This window comes from Cryptomeria japonica, chromosome 9 (assembly GCF_030272615.1).
Source record: "Cryptomeria japonica chromosome 9, Sugi_1.0, whole genome shotgun sequence".
Classification (NCBI taxonomy): Eukaryota; Viridiplantae; Streptophyta; class Pinopsida; order Cupressales; family Cupressaceae; genus Cryptomeria; species Cryptomeria japonica.
This window is the reverse complement of record NC_081413.1, coordinates 476,533,068-476,553,156: the sequence shown is the minus strand read 5'-3', so window position 1 is coordinate 476,553,156 and position 20,089 is coordinate 476,533,068. Positions and strand designations below refer to the sequence as shown.

The following is a 20,089-nucleotide window of genomic DNA, read 5'->3' as shown; positions in this document are numbered from 1 at the left end:
CTGAAGGAACATTAGAGGAAAATATGAGAAGGTGCATACTCGAGATTGGTGATCTACCTCCCCAACTGCAACAATATCTCTTCTATGCGAATCACGAATAATCACAGAATCTGGAGTGAACTCAACAATTTTTCCTTCTCCACCATGTGTGATCTGATAGATAGAAAGGATATTTGTTGACAATGAGGGCACACAAAGGAAATCATTGAATGATCCTTCATCTATGTCAATAGACCCTTTCCCACAAACACGCATATATGTGTTGTTAGCCATCAGAATGTTTGGTGATGAACAAGTCTCAAATGAAGAGAACATATCCTATGATGTGAAGCTCCAAAATCAAGGATCCATCTCCCTGACTCAAAATCTGCCATTGCAACAAGTGCTTTCCCCTTTTGTTTCTCTGACTTTGAATTAGATGAAGATGTTGAATCCTTTGACATAGTTGATGGTAGATTGATTTATTCTTTGCCAAAAGATGCTTCAACTCATCAATTTGTTTTAAATAACATCGATGTTCATCATGCTCGTGTTTCTTGCAATATGCACAAGTGGGTTTCTCCTTTTTAGATGATTCATTTTTTGAGGAAGAGGACTCAGATTCTTTCTATGGCTTGTTCTTTTTCTTCTTCTATTTCTGATCAGGATTCCCTGTTTCTTTTTGTACCTTAGGTTCACTAGCCACCAATGACTCGGAAGTTTTGATGATACCCATTTGAATTAGCTTCGCTTCTTCTTGGATTAGAAGATCTGAAAATGCATCAAAACTGGGTTGAGCATATGCAATTCCCATGGAAACCCTATTGGTATGAAAGCCAAAAACAAAAAATGAATACTCAGGACCAAGCTTGGATAACACATTCAGAATCAATTGTAAATCCTCCTTAGTAATCTTGCAATCTGTTAACTATGTTCTTAGTTGCTTTATCTTGGAGAGATAGTCTTGGATGTTGTTGAAACTTTTTGGATCAAGATTCATCAGATCATTATCAATCTGATAACCCCTAATCTTGTCAATTTTACCATACAAATTTTCAAAAGTATCCCAAGCCTCCTTTGGTGTTTTGTTTGATTCAAGATGAAATTGTAAATCAAAAGAGACTAGTGAACAAATGTAACCAAGAGCTCTCTCACGATTGATCTCCCATGCTTGAAGAGCATTAGCATCAGTAGGTGCAAGAATGGTTTCTTTAACATAGCCAGTGCAACCTTTTTCCCTTAGATAATTCCATACTAATTTTTTCCATGTTTCATAATTATATATGGAGTTAGGAATTCAATTTGAGACTTTCCCCATTGTGTTATCACACAACAAAAAATGAAAGCAAATATAACACAACAAGATCACCCCCCCAAATTTACTAAATCAATGATCCCCCCAAAAAAAAATATGATGGTGGCACTTTATAAATCAATGCATTTACAATTCTAGAGTTTTTCCAGTGTTTTACAATGTCCCAAACTGGACCCAAATACTGAAAGTACAATAATGTCATAATTAAAACCTCAAAATAGCACCAATGGATAGTGCTCGAAAAAATATCAACTTCCAAAAAAGAATCATATGTGAAAGTTATGTCTGTTTGAAGTTGGAAAAACTGGGATTGTCCTTCAGATCTATTGAGAAAACTGATTTTCTAGAAAATCTTGATCACTTGAGGAAAAACTAATGACACCACTGCGAAGCCTGCGAAATTTTGCCCCAAATCAAAAAAACTTGCTTGGCCGGATGACTGAGATATTGCCTTCCAAAGTTGAGGTGCAAAATGAAAACCTCGAATAGTGAGGGGTGCACCAAATTTAGAAAAATACACCTCTGCCAAATTTAGTGAAGTTGCTGCTAAGTTTGGAGTACCGCCATAATGAGACAGCCATCAGCTTGAGAAAAGCTCCACCACCGCCAAATTTGTCTATTTGCTGATAAATTTTATCTTTCGCCAAAAATAGTGAACCTCTGGATTAAATTAGTTCACCAAGTTTGGCAAGTCGTTAAATTGACCGCCAAATGTAGCAGTGCCTATAAAATTTGTTAAATCTCCAAAAATGCCAGTTGATTTAACATATCTGAAAAAAACCTTTTGAATTTGCACAACGGTCAAGGAATATTTTGATGCAGAGGTGCACACTGCAAGTCGAAGGTGTTGTTGTATGAAACAAAAGCCGAGAGAGAAGAATCCCGTGAGGGGTTCACTCTCCACACGAGGATGCAAAATATGTAGAGTCCCCTTTCAATGCTTATGTGCACGGGCCTTTGAGAAAGCACATGGAGGCCAAAGGCCACATAGGTGGTTGGCTTTGAAATTTTGAAGGAACTTGAAATTTTGACGGGGGGCTATTAAAGCCACACCCCAACCCATGATGTAACCCACATTATAAAGGGTGTGAGGGCTCCCAAGTGGGCCCAAGTGGGCCCTTTGACTTTTTTTTAAAAACTTTGTTTTATATATTTTTTTCAAAAAATTTATAAAACTTTTTTTAAATATAAAACTTTTACAATGATTAAAAATAATAGCTTTTTTTAATATTTACTTTTTCAATAAAAAAACTTGCATAATAATTATTTTGAATAATAACAAATTTTTAATGCAAGAAAAAAATTGTTTTTTTTTTGAATCTGTACCGTATTTAAACGCAGGGGGCAATTTTTGTCTCGAATCTGACTTTCAGTGAAATATAGAGTATTTTATATCAAAATTCGTCTATTCACCCTTTTGGACTCAATCGTGATGTCCTTTTTGACTGAAGATGCACCCAGTAAAAACTCAACATTTTCTCACAAATTCAAGAAGGGGCTTGGGTAACATTCACATCCTCTTCTTCCTTAAAACTGAAGTAGTAACAGAGTTTGACACTTGCATTAAGAATTATGGATGTATGATAGATGAGCAAGTTACTTATTAATAAATTAATGGAATATCATTGATTTAATTCATATTAAGATAGAATTGTCTCCTAATCAATTTAGTTTAAGTCATAAGTACATTGGAATAGGTTAATTATGGTTAAAACAGGCCTAAACCTAGTAGGGGATATTACAAATGGTATCAAAGCTATGATCCTGCCATCTTGTAGGGCAAAGATGAATCAATGAATCATTCTAGTCAATAAAAAGAAATTTGACAATACGTGTATGCTTCGTGTTTGCAAATATCCATGTGTATGCTCCGTGTTTTTGATTCATATTGGTAGATGACTTAGTTTGAGAAAATTAAAATCGACATTGCTTGAGGACAAGCAAATTTGGGAAGGGCGGACTGTAATGTCCCTACTTTGAAATATAATTTAATAATAATAATAATAATAAAATTAAAATACAAAAGAATAAAAATTAAAAATTAAAATAAAATATAAAAGAATATAATTAAAATTTAATTAAGTTAATGAATGGTCAAAAGACACAAAATGAAAAGTTGTGACTCCCTCAAATATGAGATATAAAAGGGAGAAGAGAACCTCATTTGAGGGGGGAGAATTTGGAAAATGGGAAGTGCACATCTGATTTAATTAAGTGCAGACCTGATTATGAAAGGTTATGTCCCTTTCAAAGGGCAGAAATAATTAAGAGTTGCACTCTTTCAAAAGGTGCTAATGGTAAAAGGTTGTGTCTCTTGCCAAAGGGCATGCATGATGAAGAGGTGTGACCTCTCCCTCACATTGAGAGATATAAAGGAAAGGAACTAAAGCATCCAATAACATCACCATGGATTGATAAGATCAGAACTGTTATTAAGTTACAGGCAGTAATATCTTTGTCCTTGGTGGTATGCATGGGGATGAACTGAGTATGTATGTTTAATATATGAAACCTGATAATGTTCTTATGCAGAATTAATAGTAATATTAATATGGACTGCAATATGTATGACAGTCATACTTAATTTCATATATATTCATAATACATAAGAAATTAGTATACTTATAGTCTAAATCATGTTATTACTGTCAGTATTTAAGAAGGTGGGAATGAGATGTTTCCAAGAGGGGGAATGAGATGTTTCCAAGAGGGGCAGTCTAAATCCAAACAATAGGGTGATTCCCAAGAGAGGGTGGGGATCAGCGTTCCGAGAACCTTGAGGGACAGGGTCCCAAGATAGGGTAAGGGCTTGGATCTGTAAACTTTGAGGGAACCTATTGTATTTGGTATCTAAGTGCTTGGGTAACATTCACATCCTCTTCATCCTTAAAACTGAAGTACTAACAAAGTTTGACACTTGCATTAAGAATTATGGATGTATGATAGATGAGCAAGTTACTTATTAATAAATTAATGGAATATCATTGATTTAATTCATATTAAGATAGAATTGTCTCCTAATCAATTTAGTTTAAGTCATAAGTACATTGGAATAGCAAGTTACTTATTAATAAATTAATGGAATATCATTGATTTAATTCATATTAAGATAGAATTGTCTCCTAATCAATTTAGTTTAAGTCATAAGTACATTGGAATAGGTTAATTATGGTTAAAACAGACCTAAACCTAGTAGGGGACATTACACAGATAAAGACTCCTTAATACATATCTCTATGTCCTCCAAAAATCTACCACATGAAGAAAATATTTGCAGCAATGAGGACATTGAAAAATCAGCTTTTCATATTGAAGAAAAAGATTTGAAAATAGAAGATAATATTCCAATGATTTTCAATGGTGTTCAAGAAACACCAATCAATATTTCTCCCATGGAAAAGATGGCACCATCAATATGTGAGAATGGTCTATAGATTAACTATGCCAGTGGATATGAATATTTGAGGGATATTTTAGTTGATGATGTTCACTTTGGTAATACTATTGCAAATATTTCAAGGATTTTCAAATCAGCAACAAAAGAAAAGATGAGGATTGCGAAGTGGAATGGAAATCCTTTCTCTCAACTTCAAAATATCTCATGGATGATGTTGTGGGATCCTAGTGTTTCAACTAAATCTAGCATACCTTTGGTAATAGAAAGAGTTTTATTAACTTTTAATGGCATACTTTTAATGATGGCATGTTGCAGCTGTTGATTTTATGGTAGTGCTCATTAACCACGGGCAAACATCAGATCTTTTGCCTTCCCAACCATAGACGATAAGCTCTTATCGTCACCCTCGAGCACGCTACATGTCCTTCATGTTATTGAATTCATATCTATTGATGCAATCATGACCTTGCATATATATGAATCAATACCTCCTAATAGACCTCAAGTCGGCCATATACTTTTGGCGCCAAGGATAGGGTCAGACCTATATATTACAAGTTACATATGAGTCTCCCTTAGTTGCAAGTTACATTTAACTTAATCACAAGTTACACACAAGTGGTTCGCCCAAATAGGGCCTGTGTGGTTTGCCCAAATAGGGCCTGCCCCAAATTAGACTCATACAACTGAGATATCCAAATGCCAAGGCCGACAGGCCACTTGGCATTTTGTGCACTAGGTCGACCCTAGAAGGGATCCAACCTAGCTACACAACAACACTCCCTCTTAGCTAGGGAGGATTCCTTCTGACTACCACCATGGCTACTCCCATGAATAATACGTTCACCATAGCTACTCCCAGAGGGTGAACAAGCACATCATGGAATTTCTTCCATGATACCCACCATACCTACTCACAGAGGGTGGGCTCACCGTGCCTACTAGCAGAGGGTGGAAGAGGGCTTTCACCTCAACCATCTCCCAAAGAAGGGTGCATTACCACCATGCCTACTCGCAGAGGGTGGATCCACCATACCTACTCGCAGAGGGTGGAACAAGGGCTTTAACCTCAGACTTCTCCCAGAGAAGAATGCATCTCCACCATGCCTACTCGCAAAGGGTGGAACAAGGGCTTTCACCTCAAACTCCTCCCAAAGAAGAATGCATTAACAAGGGATTGCACCTCGAACGTCTCCCTCACGGAGAAGAACTCATTAACAAGGGATTGCACCTCGAACTTCTCCCTCACAGAGAAGAACTCATTAACAAGGGCTTTCACCTCAAATTTCTCCATCACAGAGAAAAATGCATTAACCAAATCTTCATGATGACGTGTCTCCCTCCGAAGCCCTCTGAAGCTAAAATGTCAAGCTCCCTCTGAAGCTAAAATGTAAAGCTCCCTCTGAAGCTGAAATGTCATGCTTCCTCTGAAGCTAAAGCGTCAAGCTTCCTCTAAAGCTAAAGCGTCAAGCTCCCTCTGAAGCTGAAATCAATCTTTTGACCTCCTTGTCCAAGGTTACTTCTGACGATATGTCAAACTCCCTCTGAATGCTAATTCTTCCTCTGCGAAGAAATGCAAGCAATCTTCCTTCCTTGAATGCAATCTCTAATTCGTCCTTTGACAAAGGCAAACTTTTTACGCTTGGGCTTTTCATCGGCCCTCTTCACCTGCTCTGGTTCAAGTCTCTTTACTAGAGCCATTTATGTTGTTACTCGATCTCAACCTTCCATTACACTAATCAGTTGATAGCACGCGTACTGACTTGCGTCACTTCGTTGAATCCTCGGAATGCTTGCTGCCACCTTGTCGATGTCTCTAGCCACGAGCGTCATGATGCGAGCAATCTCCGTCACTTTCATTTGCTAGTAAAAATGTTACGATCGCCGAAGAGAATCCTCCACTACATGTTCTCCTCCCCGAATGAAGAATTCGAATATAGAATGTTAAAAGGACGTAGATGTCCATAGCGACTCCACTTACCGTTGGCATTTCGATACCAAGCTTGGCGACTTTCAACGCCAAGGCATCGGACTGAATCTGTCTTTAAGCGCTAACAACAGATCTATGGCGATCATCGGCACCTCAATGGTCATTACTCGCCACAGAGCATATGCGATGCTCACGTCTGAGTTGAGAGGCTCGGTAATCGACTTTTGCTTGCACTTAGATTTCTCAGTCTACAAAATACTTTGATTAAACTCCCTCAAAAGCATAGGATCTACCTTCAAGCAGTTAGGCTCTATAGAAGGAGCCCGCTCTGATACCATGTTGATTTTATGGTAGTGCTCGTTAACCACAGGCAAACATCAGATTTGTTGCCTTCCCAACCATAGACGATAAGCTCTTATCATCACCCCCGAGCACGCTACATGTCCTTCATGTTATTGAATTCATATCTATTGATGCAATCATGACCTTGCATATAAATGAATCAATACCTCCTAATAGACCTCAAGTCAGCCTTATACTTTTGGCACCAAGGATAGGGTCAGACCTATTTATTACAAGTTACATATGAGTCTCCCTTAGTTGCAAGTTACATTTAACTTAATCACAAGTTACACACAAGTGGTTCGCCCAAATAGGGTCTGCCCCAAATTAGACTCATACAACTAAAATATCCAAATGCCAAGGCCGACAAGCCACTTGGCATTTTGTGCACTAGGTCGGCCCTAGAAGGGATCCGACCTAGCTACACAACAACATCAACAAAAGAATGATAAAGTCAAGGAAGGAAGAGGTTTACTTGTTAGATTTGAGGGTTTCAAGATGAAGGAATGTGCCCTATCCTCTATACTCTCAAAGGGTGATCCATTGATTGAATTTCATAGTAGCATCATGGACATGCATTTGAAGAAAATGTTTGGAGTTACAAGGGTATACATGTTGAGGATATTCTTACGTCACCAAAGGAGGTTGAGCTCATTGTTGCCAGCTTAAGGTATGCAACTAATGATCAAATTTCATATACATTGCTTCCTCTTTTGTCACCACAGAAATCTATTCATCTTGGAAAGCATGCTAACAAGGGATATAGAGTAGTGGTTATAACTCTCGATATAAGGCATGGAGATTATTTGATTCAAATTCAATATTGTTTTCACATATGTGACCCTAGTGATCTTTTGAGGTTCAAAATGGATACATAGCTTGATATAATTGTTGAGTTCTCCATCTCTCACATTTGGAGTCAAAGGAAATTTCGGGAATTTGTTGAGCATTCTAATTGCCTTGTGAAGAGTCAATGTTCACAACTTACAGATAACTTATGGGAACCAAGTACCACAATTGAGGAAAAAACTATGAGTAATGGGCAAAAGGAGATAGTCACGTTGAGGGTTTTGATTCTAGATGATGTTAAGGATAAGAGGTATTCTTACATGGGACAAGTTGTTGGGGCAGAAAATTGCTTAATCTTGGAGAATATGCATACTGTTTCAGGTTGTGGTGAGAAATATAGTCTTTACATTGATTTTCAAATGCTTCACAATCAGCAAAGTATTGTGTTCTCAAGATCATTATCAGGTAGGGAACGTCAGCATACCATCAGATCTGAAATTGGTTGTGAGCATGTGAATCTTGTTCTTTATTTGTCAAAGACCAACGTGAAATCAAGTTATCATCAGATCTTTGTTTACATGGGTTATGGGCAGAAGATAACCTTCGAGTGCCTTATCAGATACATTGAATTCTTGCCATCTAATATGATTAACGTATCAGCCACTTTTCCATCCATGATGAATCAGGTATATAGTGATCAGTTGGAAGAATTTATTTTGATATATTTTGATGATTTTGTGATGTGTACCAAAGAAAAAGAAAATGATTTGAGACACCAAAAATTAATCACTGTGATTCTAGGCAATATGAGAAATACAGGGGCTTTTATATGGATGGATAGAACTCATGAAGATTGTGATGCGCTTCAGGAGGTAATCATCTCATATTTCATATTTTTCCATTTCAAAGTTCTCACAACCATTGGTTATAGAATGTGATGCATCAAGAAGGAGATATACGGGAAATGTTTGTCCTATTGAGGAAGCACATGGCACCATAAGAAAATTTCAAGAAAGTAATCAGTATAGCATAAAATTACAGCTGCATAATCCTGGACTAATGTATCCCAAAGGTGGTAAACATGTCATAATCAGAAAGGGATATGGGTTCACCATAGTTCCTAATGGTAATAAAGTTATCTTCATATTGAGCTACTACAATCCTCTACATGCAATTGAACAAGCATTTCCAAGGATGATGATCTTGAAGGATTTGAGAAGTATGAAGATGCTTTCAAAGACAATTTAATTTTTTACATGGCTGGCCACCCATTTTACATTGATCACATTGATGAGTATTACACAAGTTTGCCATTTTCGCATTTGTTACATCATTTGTATGTTGCTGATTTTGATGACTTTAGTTTTGAACAACTATATATCGTTGCATTTGGAGATAATTTCCGTGCATAACGATATTGGAAGGAGGTCATCATTGTTATTGTCAGATACTCCAGCAATCATAGCTTTAATTTGGAGGAGATTCAAGGAGGTTGTCCCAATGGTGCAATATGTATGCATTGTCTACAGGTTTTCAGTGAAATTGTGTGATGGTTTGTGGGTGTTGTGTACTATGAAGTATGCGGATGGTATAGATCCCTTTGATGCTAATATAGACCATTTCATATTTATATTTTCTCAATTCACATCAGCTTCAAAAGTTGTGGGTTTAACCGTTTGGTTTGGAATAGTACAATGTTGGCAAAACAGCTGGATTTGGAGATTTTGTTCAGTTTTTGGAGAATTGCGGATTTTATGTTGCTATTGTATGGTGCTATTTTCAGCTCTACTAAATTCTTGCTCTTATAGATCAATCCATGAAACTGCAAGTAACATCTCTCAAGTTGAGGTAAGTATAGGCCTATTGTTATAAATTCCTGGGATGTATATTTCAGCATTGTGGAGGTAAAAGAAGTGGCTATTTCCAAACTTTATATTTGTTGTATTGGAGAGTATATTGACTCTTGCAACAATCCTGAAAGTAGCAAATATCAGATATATATTGTTGGGAGAAGTTATAGGAGTTTCAAGTTAGACTTGTCTCATGCTAGTGCATATACACAACTATTAAAGCAAGTTGCAAAAGGAAGGAAGATTGATGAAATTACACTTGGTAAATTTCTTTGGGAATATGTGGTTCAGATTTGGAATTGGAGTCAATGTGTAACAGGTTTGCATGGATATCTTTGCTGATTTCATGACACTATCACACAGGAATTTGATGTTTCAAGTTTGCATGGTGACTCATGGCATAAGATGCTACTCCACATAGGAAAAGGATTAAGGTTTGGTATACAAATTTTCATGAAAAAAAATTATTGCATTAGCAACTTGGAGCTCTATGTTTGTAATCTAAGTTGCCGGTCCCGGTTCGGAATTGGATTCTGGTTCGAGATTCGGGTTCGCAAATTCGTTCATTTTTTGGGGGGGGTGGGTTAGGGTTCGCTTTGGGTTCGTTCGTACAAAAACATATAAAAATAAAAAAATAAAAATATATTCATGTATGCAGCAGCAAATATATACAAATGAGAAACATCTAGATCAAGTTTATAATTTAATCTACGCAAGCATTGAAATCATTTTCTAATGGATTCAACTCTTCGTCTTCTTGTGTCAACTCAACTCTAGGAAAGAATATAGGCTATGTAGGTCAACAATTTTATTTGAGTTACTACCTTCTACTCCATTATTTTGTATAGATTTGCTGGAATTGTTAGAATTGTTCATGTTTTACAACATTTGAAGTAGTTGTGTTGTTTGCTCTTGTTGTTTTTCCATTTGTTCCTAGCTATGTGCTGTTTGTTGTATTTGCATGAAGGCTCTCCAATCCTCATCCCAATCCAACATCTTCTTACTCCTACCTTCAATTCCAGACCCCAACTATCGTGACTCATCTTCTAGCTTCTTTCCAAGGCCCATGCTTAGCTGCATACACAACACACACTCAAAAGGCTAGCAGGTTTGTTGTCTCTAATAGCAATGTAATAACCCTAGGCTTTCTTTTAATTGCCCTAACCCATTAGAGCTTACATAGCCAAACACCCAGTTTGAAGAGAAAATGACATGACAGTGAATAGCTGTTTGTAATGAATTAAACACACAAGAAACACAACTATAATAGATTTAAATTATAAACAGTTCAAAATCTGAATCAAATTTGTTATCCATGCACCTAGTATAGGGTGAGTGATATCACTATTCTTTTCCGTCTGAAAAATACATTCTTTTGAATTCGCAAGACAGAAGAATCAAAAAGAAAACTTTAAAAAAAAATTTAAAAATGTGTCAAATTGCCCAAATTCTCCTCGGGTTCTGCTGCTGGGATCAAAATTCTCTAGAAAAGCGTCAAAATTCTCCCAGGGTCTTGCTGATCGAACCCACGGGGCAAATACAAACCCTGGGCGAATTTTGGGCGAATTTCCAACGAACCAGAATTTTGGACGAACCGAGCCAGGACCTAGTAGTTGCACAGAAGAATCTGGTAACTTAGTTTGTAATTGCTTGAGGACAAGCAATTTTGGGATGGAAAACTTGTCATGTCCCCTTCTGTTAAAAATTGGATTTTGTTCAATATTAACTCATTTTATTCTATGGTGGGTTAATTGGACAAGATTAAGCAGAAAAGATAATTTAATATTTATGAATGTCCAAATATTTTCAGAATCAAAAGGACATTTAGATATTAAATTAAATATTTGGAAACAATTAGTGGGGAATTGGATTCTGTGTCATAATGGGAAGTTTGAAATAATTCTATTTATGACTTTCCCACCAAAAGAGTAAGGGAAAATTGAAATATTTCTAATTAATGATTTTCCCACTATAATGTCCCCACTTTGAAATATAATTTAATAGTAAATGATAATAATAAAATTAAAATACAAAAGAATAAAAATTAAAATTAAAATATAAAAAAAATGTAATTAAAATTTGATTAAAGTTAATGAATGGTCAAAAGGCATGAAATGATAAGTTGTGACTCCCTCAAACGCGAGATATAAAAAGGAGAAGAGAACCTCATTTGAGGGAGGGAGAATTTGGAAATTGAGAAGTGCAAATCTGATTTAAAAAAGAAGTGCAGATCTGATTGTGAAAGGTTATGTCCCTTTCAAAGGGCAGAAATAATGAAGAGTTGCACTCTTTCAAAGGGTGTGTCTCTTGTCAAAGGGCATACATGATGAAGAGGTGTGACCTCTCCTTCACATTGAGAGATATAAAGGAAAGGAATCAAAAGCATCCAATGACATCACCATGGATCAAATCAAATCAGAACTGTTATTAAGTTACATCCTTGTTCTTGGTGGTATGCATGGGGATGTGTTTAATAAGTATGCTTAATATATGAAGTTTACTAATGTTCTTATGCAGAATTAACAGTAATATTAATATGGACTGCAATATGTATGACGGTCATACTTAATTTCATATATATATTCATAATACATAAGAAATTAGTATACTTTAGTCTAAATCATGTTATTACTGTCAGTATTTAAGAAGATGAGAATGAGATGTTCCAAAGAGGGGCAGTCTAAATTCAAGCAATAGGTTAAGTCCCAAGATAGGGTGGGGATCAACGACCCGTAAGCCTTGAGGGTATAGTCCCAAGAGAGGTAAGGGCTTGGATCTATAAACTTTGAGGGAACCTATTGTAGTTGGTCTCTAAGCGCTTTGGTAACATGCATATCCTCCTTCTTCCTTAAAGCTGAAGTAGTAGCAAAAGTTGGTACTTGCATTAAGAGTTATGGTAGATGAACAATTCACTTATTAATAATAAATTAATTGAACTATGGATAGTGTAATGTCCCCTTCTCACTGATGACCTTCCAGTGGTCCATTAGCCTATTCCTGAGACCCGTAGGCTAGGTGGAATGAAGAATGAGGGTCCAGCATTGATGAAACGAGGACTTACTATTTTAGTAAGTCAGGGAATGGCCATTCTGGTGTTACTGCCCAACTAAGCTCTCCATGTTTTGCCTTTGGACGCGATGATCATGCTTTTCTAAGCATTAGTTCTTGACTTACTATTTTTAGTAAGTGGCTGTGTGGCACAATTCTATTTTTGGCAGTAGACAGGGGTCTGATTCTGCAGCAGTTTTGTGGTCATTCGGGCTCAGCTTCATCCTGGTTGTGATAATAAGCAGTACGGGAGTCATTGGCGACATAATTAAATATTATTTTCCTTATCCTAAGGTTTAATATTTAATTAATTTGATTTTGCTACTGATTTATTATATTTGGGATTAATGTCCATATTTTTTCCTAAGTATTTGGCGAGCTTCATGTTTATTAAGGAGATGTCGAATTATTTGAAAGAAATATTATTTTGTGACTTATCTCTAAATATTGGCCAAAGTATATCATGGGTCCATGCCTTGGGCGTGGGATTTGACTTATTGGAAATAGCACCACTTTTGGGGGTCCACATGTAGTGGAATGAAATGCAAATGAAAGGCGTTGAATTTGGAGGAATTGCATTTGGATTTGAGAGGTGAAGTTATAAATATGAGACTTGGGCTCCCATTTGGATCATCTTGGAAAATTGCATCGTTATGCTGCCGGTTTGGCTACTGAAAATCTGAGCTTCGAAGTTGGCTTCCTAGCTAAGTCTCAGTTTCGTACTTGCAAGATAGTACCTAGCTGTGTCCTTGTATTCCCATTGCTGATTGGTGAATGAGTTGCAGATTATGGAGTGTTCTATGCTGGATTTGAGTGTTTCTGGTTGCTGGTCGCGGGACTGCTGAAAGTATATTTTGCTCACACCTCTTAACGAGGCGACTCCATCATTCTGGGTACTGGCTCATCCTTCCTTCCTAGCCATGGCGATACAATGTGTGAGTTTTTAGCAGTTTTAAATGAGCAATGAATTTACTAGATAAAATCGAACTTCCCAGGTATAGCCTGGGTTTTTGCACTTGCATTGGGATGTGTGCCAAATGAATAGTGGGTTGTTTGGGTTGTAGTTTGGATTGGATGTTGTTGTTAGTGTTATATTGGGGGATTGAGATTGATTTGAGTTGATTCGGGTGAAAAATGAGGGAGTTATGAGTATTTTGATGTTTCCATAGGCTGCTGAATTGTACTTTCTGCCTGCAGATTAGTTGTAACAGAAAATTATAGTCTTGTTGTAGAAATCTGCAATTATTCTTCTCATCTCATCTCTATTTTGTAAGGTTGTTTTAGTAGTACTGATCATCCCTTCTTTCTGCTTTTATTTGTAATTCCCACTGCATAAGTGGAAGAGGCTGGCTTGCCGCCTTCTATGTTTTGTAATTCAGTTTTTGTACTCAGTCCTCCCATTGAATAAGTGGTCGAGTGTGTTGTCCTCATTTTTGTTTTCAAAAATGAAGGACCATTACATGAATTTTTTGTGAAAAAATGAAAGATTTTACTCTATGGCACGCTTCCCGATGCAAAATTTCTACTAATCCTTGGACTAGCTTAATCCTTAGTCCATCCTCGAACTACGTTTCGAATTTCGTCAAATTTTGGGTTCGTTTGCTATGTCTTTTCTTCAATTTCGAGTTTTAAAATCCCGACTGCAAGTGGAGAATTTTCTTCAAACCGCAAGTTTTAATGATGTCCATTGTTTTGGTCTTTGTAGGGGAATTTTCAGCTTATTACATGTGCACTTTTATTAAAAGATGAATACTTGTAATTTGTTTTAAATTTTTTTTATTTTTTTTAGTTAAAATAGGGATTTTTTGGTTAAATTACAAGTAAACTTGTAGTTCTCTCCAAAAACCCCTACTTTAATGGTTTTTACATGTAATAGGGATTTTAAACCCCTATTACATATGTGCAAGTAAGTTATAACTTGTTGCAAGGGTTTTATTTCCCCTTTACAAGTGCATAAAACTTGCATCTCTCTCCAAAAATCCCGATTTTGCCTTTTAAGTGAAAAAGTGACAATTTAAAACTTGCACTTGTCTCAAAAAACCCGATTTTGCTCATAAAGTGCATTTTTGACATTTTAAACTTTGCTATTTGGCCAAAAAATCCCGATTTTGCCCAACATGTTGAAAAAGTGAAATTTTAAACTTGTTATATCTTCTAAAAACCCCGATTTTTATTGTTTCAATGCATTTCGAACTTGTTATTGGTTCCAAAAAACCCGAATTGCAAGGAAAAACGTTTTTTTTTAGGATTTTAGGCAAATTTTTGTGGAGATTTTTTGGGAGATAGAAGGCGTTTTGGATTCCTCCCTATTTTTATGCATTTTCAAACACCTTTCACGCCACATGGAGGTTAAGATTGCTGGTGTTTAGCTTTATAACAGCAGCCACGTTTTTTCAAAAAACCACTTTTTTTTGCCATTTGGAATGCCACGAATCAGCAATGTTATGAATTGTTTTGGCTTGGTATGCTAAGGCGTTGAGGTTAGAAAGAGTCTTGGCCATTTTTCATGCATTTGCTGCCACGTTTTTCAGTTTTGGGCATTTTTTCAAAAACGTGGCTAGGGTTTTGAAATGCGGTTAATTTCTTTTTAAGAGTTCTCCTTCCTTCTTTCAAAGATTGATCATATTTTGGAGAGACATTTTCAGATTGGAGCAAGGTAAGATTTCTTTTCTTCTTGTTTCATTTTTCTTTTTTTGTTTTTTTTTGTTTTCTTATTTTCCTTTCTAGTTATATGTTTTGTAAATATGTTGGTTCTTCCTCAAAAATCGGTTTTGTGAGACAGATTTTCTCCTTTGTAAAGCAATTTTAGAATTGCATTGTTTTTCCCCATTTTCCCTCTTTACTTGTATTCGGGATTTTAAATCCCGATTACAAGTTGGATGAAAATAATTGTTCTTCCCTTATGGATAAAAGATTTAACCATCTTTTGTTTAAATTCCAAGTTTCAAAGATGAAAAATACCCATTCTTTCAAAATGGGGTTTTTAGAACCGGATTACATGTTGAAAGTTCTTCCCATTTTCTTGAAGATGAACTTCCCAAAATCTTTTCATATTCACTTCCATCATCCGTACATACCATTTCATCCACTCATTTCACACCTTCATTCATTTTTCCCATTTAAAGTCTTCACTTGCAGTCAGCCATCCAAAACCCAAAATTGGTCCAAAATGCAATCAAAAAAACACTTGAAAATGAGTTCTAAAGGTCCAATTACAAGTGCAAACTTGTAGTTACCCATTACACATATGAAGTTGCATGTTTGTTCCCCGCAATTGCAAGTTAATGCTCTTGTTTTCCCCACACATGTAATGCAACTTCCAAAACCCAAAATTCACTTGTGAGACCATTTTTGCATCAATTTCTCTCTTCCCTTGTCAGTCCGGTTTGCACACACGATCTACCAAATCAATGGATTAAGACATGGGCCTTATTTTGCAAGCAAATTTCAAGAAATGGAGGACGATACAAAAAAGAGATACAACAACAATTCATGGTTGCGAGCATAGAATGCTTTCAAGACAAAGATGGTCATGACATGAAAAGAGGAAGGCAACCCTTTCCCTCCTGAAAAGATAGTACTACCCCAAGCAAGAAGACAAGGATGCAAGTTCCCGTTCCGGTTCAAGATTTCTTTACCAATCCAGAATACTTCAAGCTCTAGCATCCTGAAGTGACATGAAAATCATCACAAACAAAGGATGATGTAGTTAGAGTTGTGTCTTTAGACACATGGAATAGTTTTAGTTATGCATTTGTAATTTTGTTTTGACAAGTTACATGTAAAAGTATTTTTTGTAAAATGCAAGTTACACATTACTTGCACTTTTGTAATTACATGTAAGGCAACTACAAGTTGTGTCTAATTAGGACTATAGTTGGAATAAGTCTTAGTTAGTTATTGAAGTCTTAATTAGTTATTGAATAAGTCTTGGTGGTTGAGAGAATCTCTCAAGTTAGTTAGGATCCTCCCACCTTTTTCTCAAGGCTCCTCTTCTATAAATATTGGAGGGGTCTATTGTAATATTTATCTTTTGGGAAAGCAAGCAAAAACTCTGCCAAATTTACAGCAAGAAGTCTTTGAGCTTATGTATGTGAATTGAAAGTTTTGAAGAATAATAAAGAAGGATTACTCAAGTTTTGAGTCTTTGAGCTACATGTTTGAGTTTGAATCTTTTTATTTATTCCATGCAAAGTGTTTCTAAAGGAGCTTAGTCTAATCTGATTTGAAGTCTTTGAGTTGCAAGTAGAGAAGATTAATTAAAATAAGAAAATCTCTAGAAGGAGCAGCAAGTCTTTGAGCTTGCGTCTATTCTTGAGGAAAAATTACTGTTTGATAAGAAATAGCAGCAAGTCTTTGAGCTTGCATTAGTTCTTGTCTTTGTGTTGAAAGAATAGATTATTCCAGTCTTTGAGCTGTTATCTTTTATTCATTGTAAAATTTAGTATAGCAAAGGGTAGATAGGACTTCACATAATCAAGTCTTTGAGCTTGATATTGTTGTCCCGTCCCGAAGGAAGTGATGGAAGTCTTTGTGCTTTCAGGAAACTTCATTTCCTTTCTCTCATTTCACTTGAAAGTGGTTACTGTTGTTCATATTCAATCGCTATCCTTTTCTGTGAAGAGAAAAGGATATTGTCTTTTTTGAAGAAAGAAGAAAGATTGTTGTCCCATCCTATTTTATTTCCAAAGTTGTAGTTAGATAGGGGGAGCCTTCCCTTAATTAGGAGAGTTCTCGTGTGCTGTGGTTGAAACCACAATTTTGTATATTTCCCCAAGTGTACAAAATTTTCAACCAACAGAGTGATAAGTTCAATACAATGGTCCTCCCGCTGAAATATGCGGTAGAGTGATAGCTTAATGTAATGTCCTCCCACTGAAATACGCGATAGAGTGATTGAATTTCAGTTTCTTGTCATTTTCCCTTGGTCGGTTTACCGCCAAGAGTTTGGTTTCTATCCTACTGGATAAGCAAAAGGGGCTGGCTTGCCGCCCAGGCATTGTAATTTCAGTTTGATTATTGTTGCTAACGATCCCCGGAACACTATATGCTCTCACCCTCCCAGACTGGGCTCTCGGTGAACAAAAGGTGGAAGGGTTCCCTTTCAGCAGTTTGAATTATTTCTCTAACCTTAACAGGTTGTGGTGATTGCGTGTATCTCTTATTGTTAAAAAATTACTGGGATATTACAGATAGCACAGATTTGATCCATGTTAAAACAAATTTGTCTCCTAATCAATTTAGTTTAAGTCATAAGTATATTGAAATAGATTAATTGTGTTAAGTAGGTAGGGGACATTACACCCACCAAGTGCAAATTTGGAAAGAAAGAGTGGAGTGGAAATTTGTAATATTTCTCATTATTGATTTTCCCACCAAATTGGCCAAGGACAAGATAAATACAAAGCATATTTGGGAAAATGGATCTTTATGCCATTTCTACTTCTCAATTTCTTATAGTATGAATTTCATGTTCTGCAAAATTCTTCAATGGACGGAAACCCACAAGTTTCAGGTGGATGGTGGATGAAACCCCATTGTTCACATAGAGCAACTTCATCCAAAGGTTGCATTGGAGCTTCAAGATTTCAGCAGTTTTCCATTGTGTGTGTTCAGGGCTTCATTAATATCGTTGCAGTAATTCCAGATGTGTTTTGAGGGCTTTGCTTCTGTTAGTAATCTTGTATCAGATCATATTCCATGTATTTTCCATTTGTAAATCAAACAATATCAGTTTGTGGTGTTTACAGTGACACTGGTGGTATTTGGTTATAATAGTTTTTGTGGGTTTTGCTTATAAATTGGAGTTTGAATGTATTAATGTTGCTGCTGCAATAATCAGTTTCAGACATAATTAAAGGATGCACATATCAGAAAAATCATTTTCAATAATATTCTATAAAGTTCCACTTTAACTCAGCCCTTTCTGTGCAAAAGTAGCTAACTAGTTGAGTGTTTTCGGTGAAGTTTTGTGTAATATTTGTGAATCTATTTTCCAGATCTAAGAGCAATATTAAATTTTTGGTTGGGGACATTACAAAAGTGGAAGTATATGTGGAACATCAAGAAGGTAACAACCTCAAAAGATTTGGAGAATTCTAATTTGTATAACGGAAAAGAGAATAAAACAGAATGCAGTAGACGAGGAGGTGCCCAGCATTACATACATCATTGCTGACGCTCCCTTTCCCTATAGTTATATCAATATGGGTATTGCCCTGACGGCTGTGGTTTAATGGTGCGCACTTGAGACCTAAATATCAGTAGTCATAGGTTGTGTTTAGAAAGTTCCAAGACAAACACACCATTTATCATTTTCATTCTCCTTCTCAAAGTTTTTACGTGCCAAAATAGGATTACGTAATGGAGGACATATTGCTTTAAGCATGAAAATACAAGTATATGTTACCTGTATTAATCCCGAAGGCAGGTGCAATAAATTCTGTACACTCTCTTGCTTGAGACAGTCCATCCAATCTTTATCAACAGCTTCCCAAAGTCTCCCCTGCTCATGGATCCCTGCCATCAATACATATTATGCCATTCCATACATATAAATACAGAAATAAATGAGAGAAGCTTGCCTGGAAAAAGTCTACGACATGAGCGCTCCATAAAAATTGATATTTTGTCAAAATACTGGCGATGGCCTCCAACCACTCCATTGTCGAGGCTCTTGTTTGGCAGCTGAACCTCGATGTCTTATCATTTCCATTGCTGTTGCTGGCCATATCAGCTCTACTTCTCTCCCTGCAACTGCGAACTGGGAAGAGCAACTTAAATATTATTTCTTGTCAAATTTTGTTACAGCTAAATTCAAGAAAAAATTTATTCCCATATCAAGACCAAAAGAGAAATATTTTAATCACTTTGCTGAGGAGTGCACTATTATGAGGGCACCCTAACTTCTGTGTGCGAAAAAATAAAAGCACTTCACAGACCTGCATATCAAATGAATTTGAGAGTTCATATCATGCATAAATAAATTTGAAGAAAAAAAATAAGGTCAAAAGGATATTTGATTTAATGGCCAAGGTTATTTTGTAAGCATTTAGAAGGTGTTGAGTTCAAATTTTTAATTTAACTAGCAGTGGGAACATTCATAATGTGTTTATCTGATTTGGATAAACACATCTTATTGGTGAGTTGAGAGATTGATTTGGAGTTGTATATGTAGACCTACAAAGTAATGATAATGATCTTATTTGCAAAATCTGCATAAGAGATAATGATCAACGATATAAAACCATAAAAAAAATTTACTTTGTTGGTGCTAGCAATCATAATATACCAAAAACCATGAAAAAAAATTACCCTGCTAGGGACAATCTTCGTTACAAATTGGTGCAATGTTGAGAATTCCATGGAAAGCAGTTTGATTGGGAGATGGAGAAAGTGTTATTTACCGAGCCAAAAAAAAGAAGAGGAAACAGCGAAAA

At 36.2% G+C, this 20,089-nt stretch overlaps 1 protein-coding gene across 3 annotated transcripts in view; it reads right to left on the bottom strand.

The window, feature by feature from the left end:
* The window catches only part of LOC131075971 (uncharacterized), a 169,684-nt gene extending 149,984 nt beyond the window's left edge, over positions 1 to 19,700 (bottom strand). Inside the window, exons 1-3 of one of the 3 annotated variants that reach the window (XM_058012976.2) lie at positions 19,520 to 19,700; positions 19,235 to 19,413; positions 19,060 to 19,155 (exon numbers count right to left, since the gene is read on the bottom strand). In XM_058012976.2, the coding sequence (XP_057868959.2) occupies positions 19,060 to 19,155; positions 19,235 to 19,381 (243 nt within the window). In that variant the 5' untranslated portion in view covers positions 19,382 to 19,413; positions 19,520 to 19,700. Of the gene's footprint in view, positions 1 to 18,817; positions 18,904 to 19,059; positions 19,159 to 19,234; positions 19,414 to 19,519 lie in introns of those variants that run through there. The other 2 variants (XM_059211086.1, XM_058012975.2) reach the window with 2 other exon arrangements.
* Positions 19,701 to 20,089: the final 389 nt, after the last annotated feature.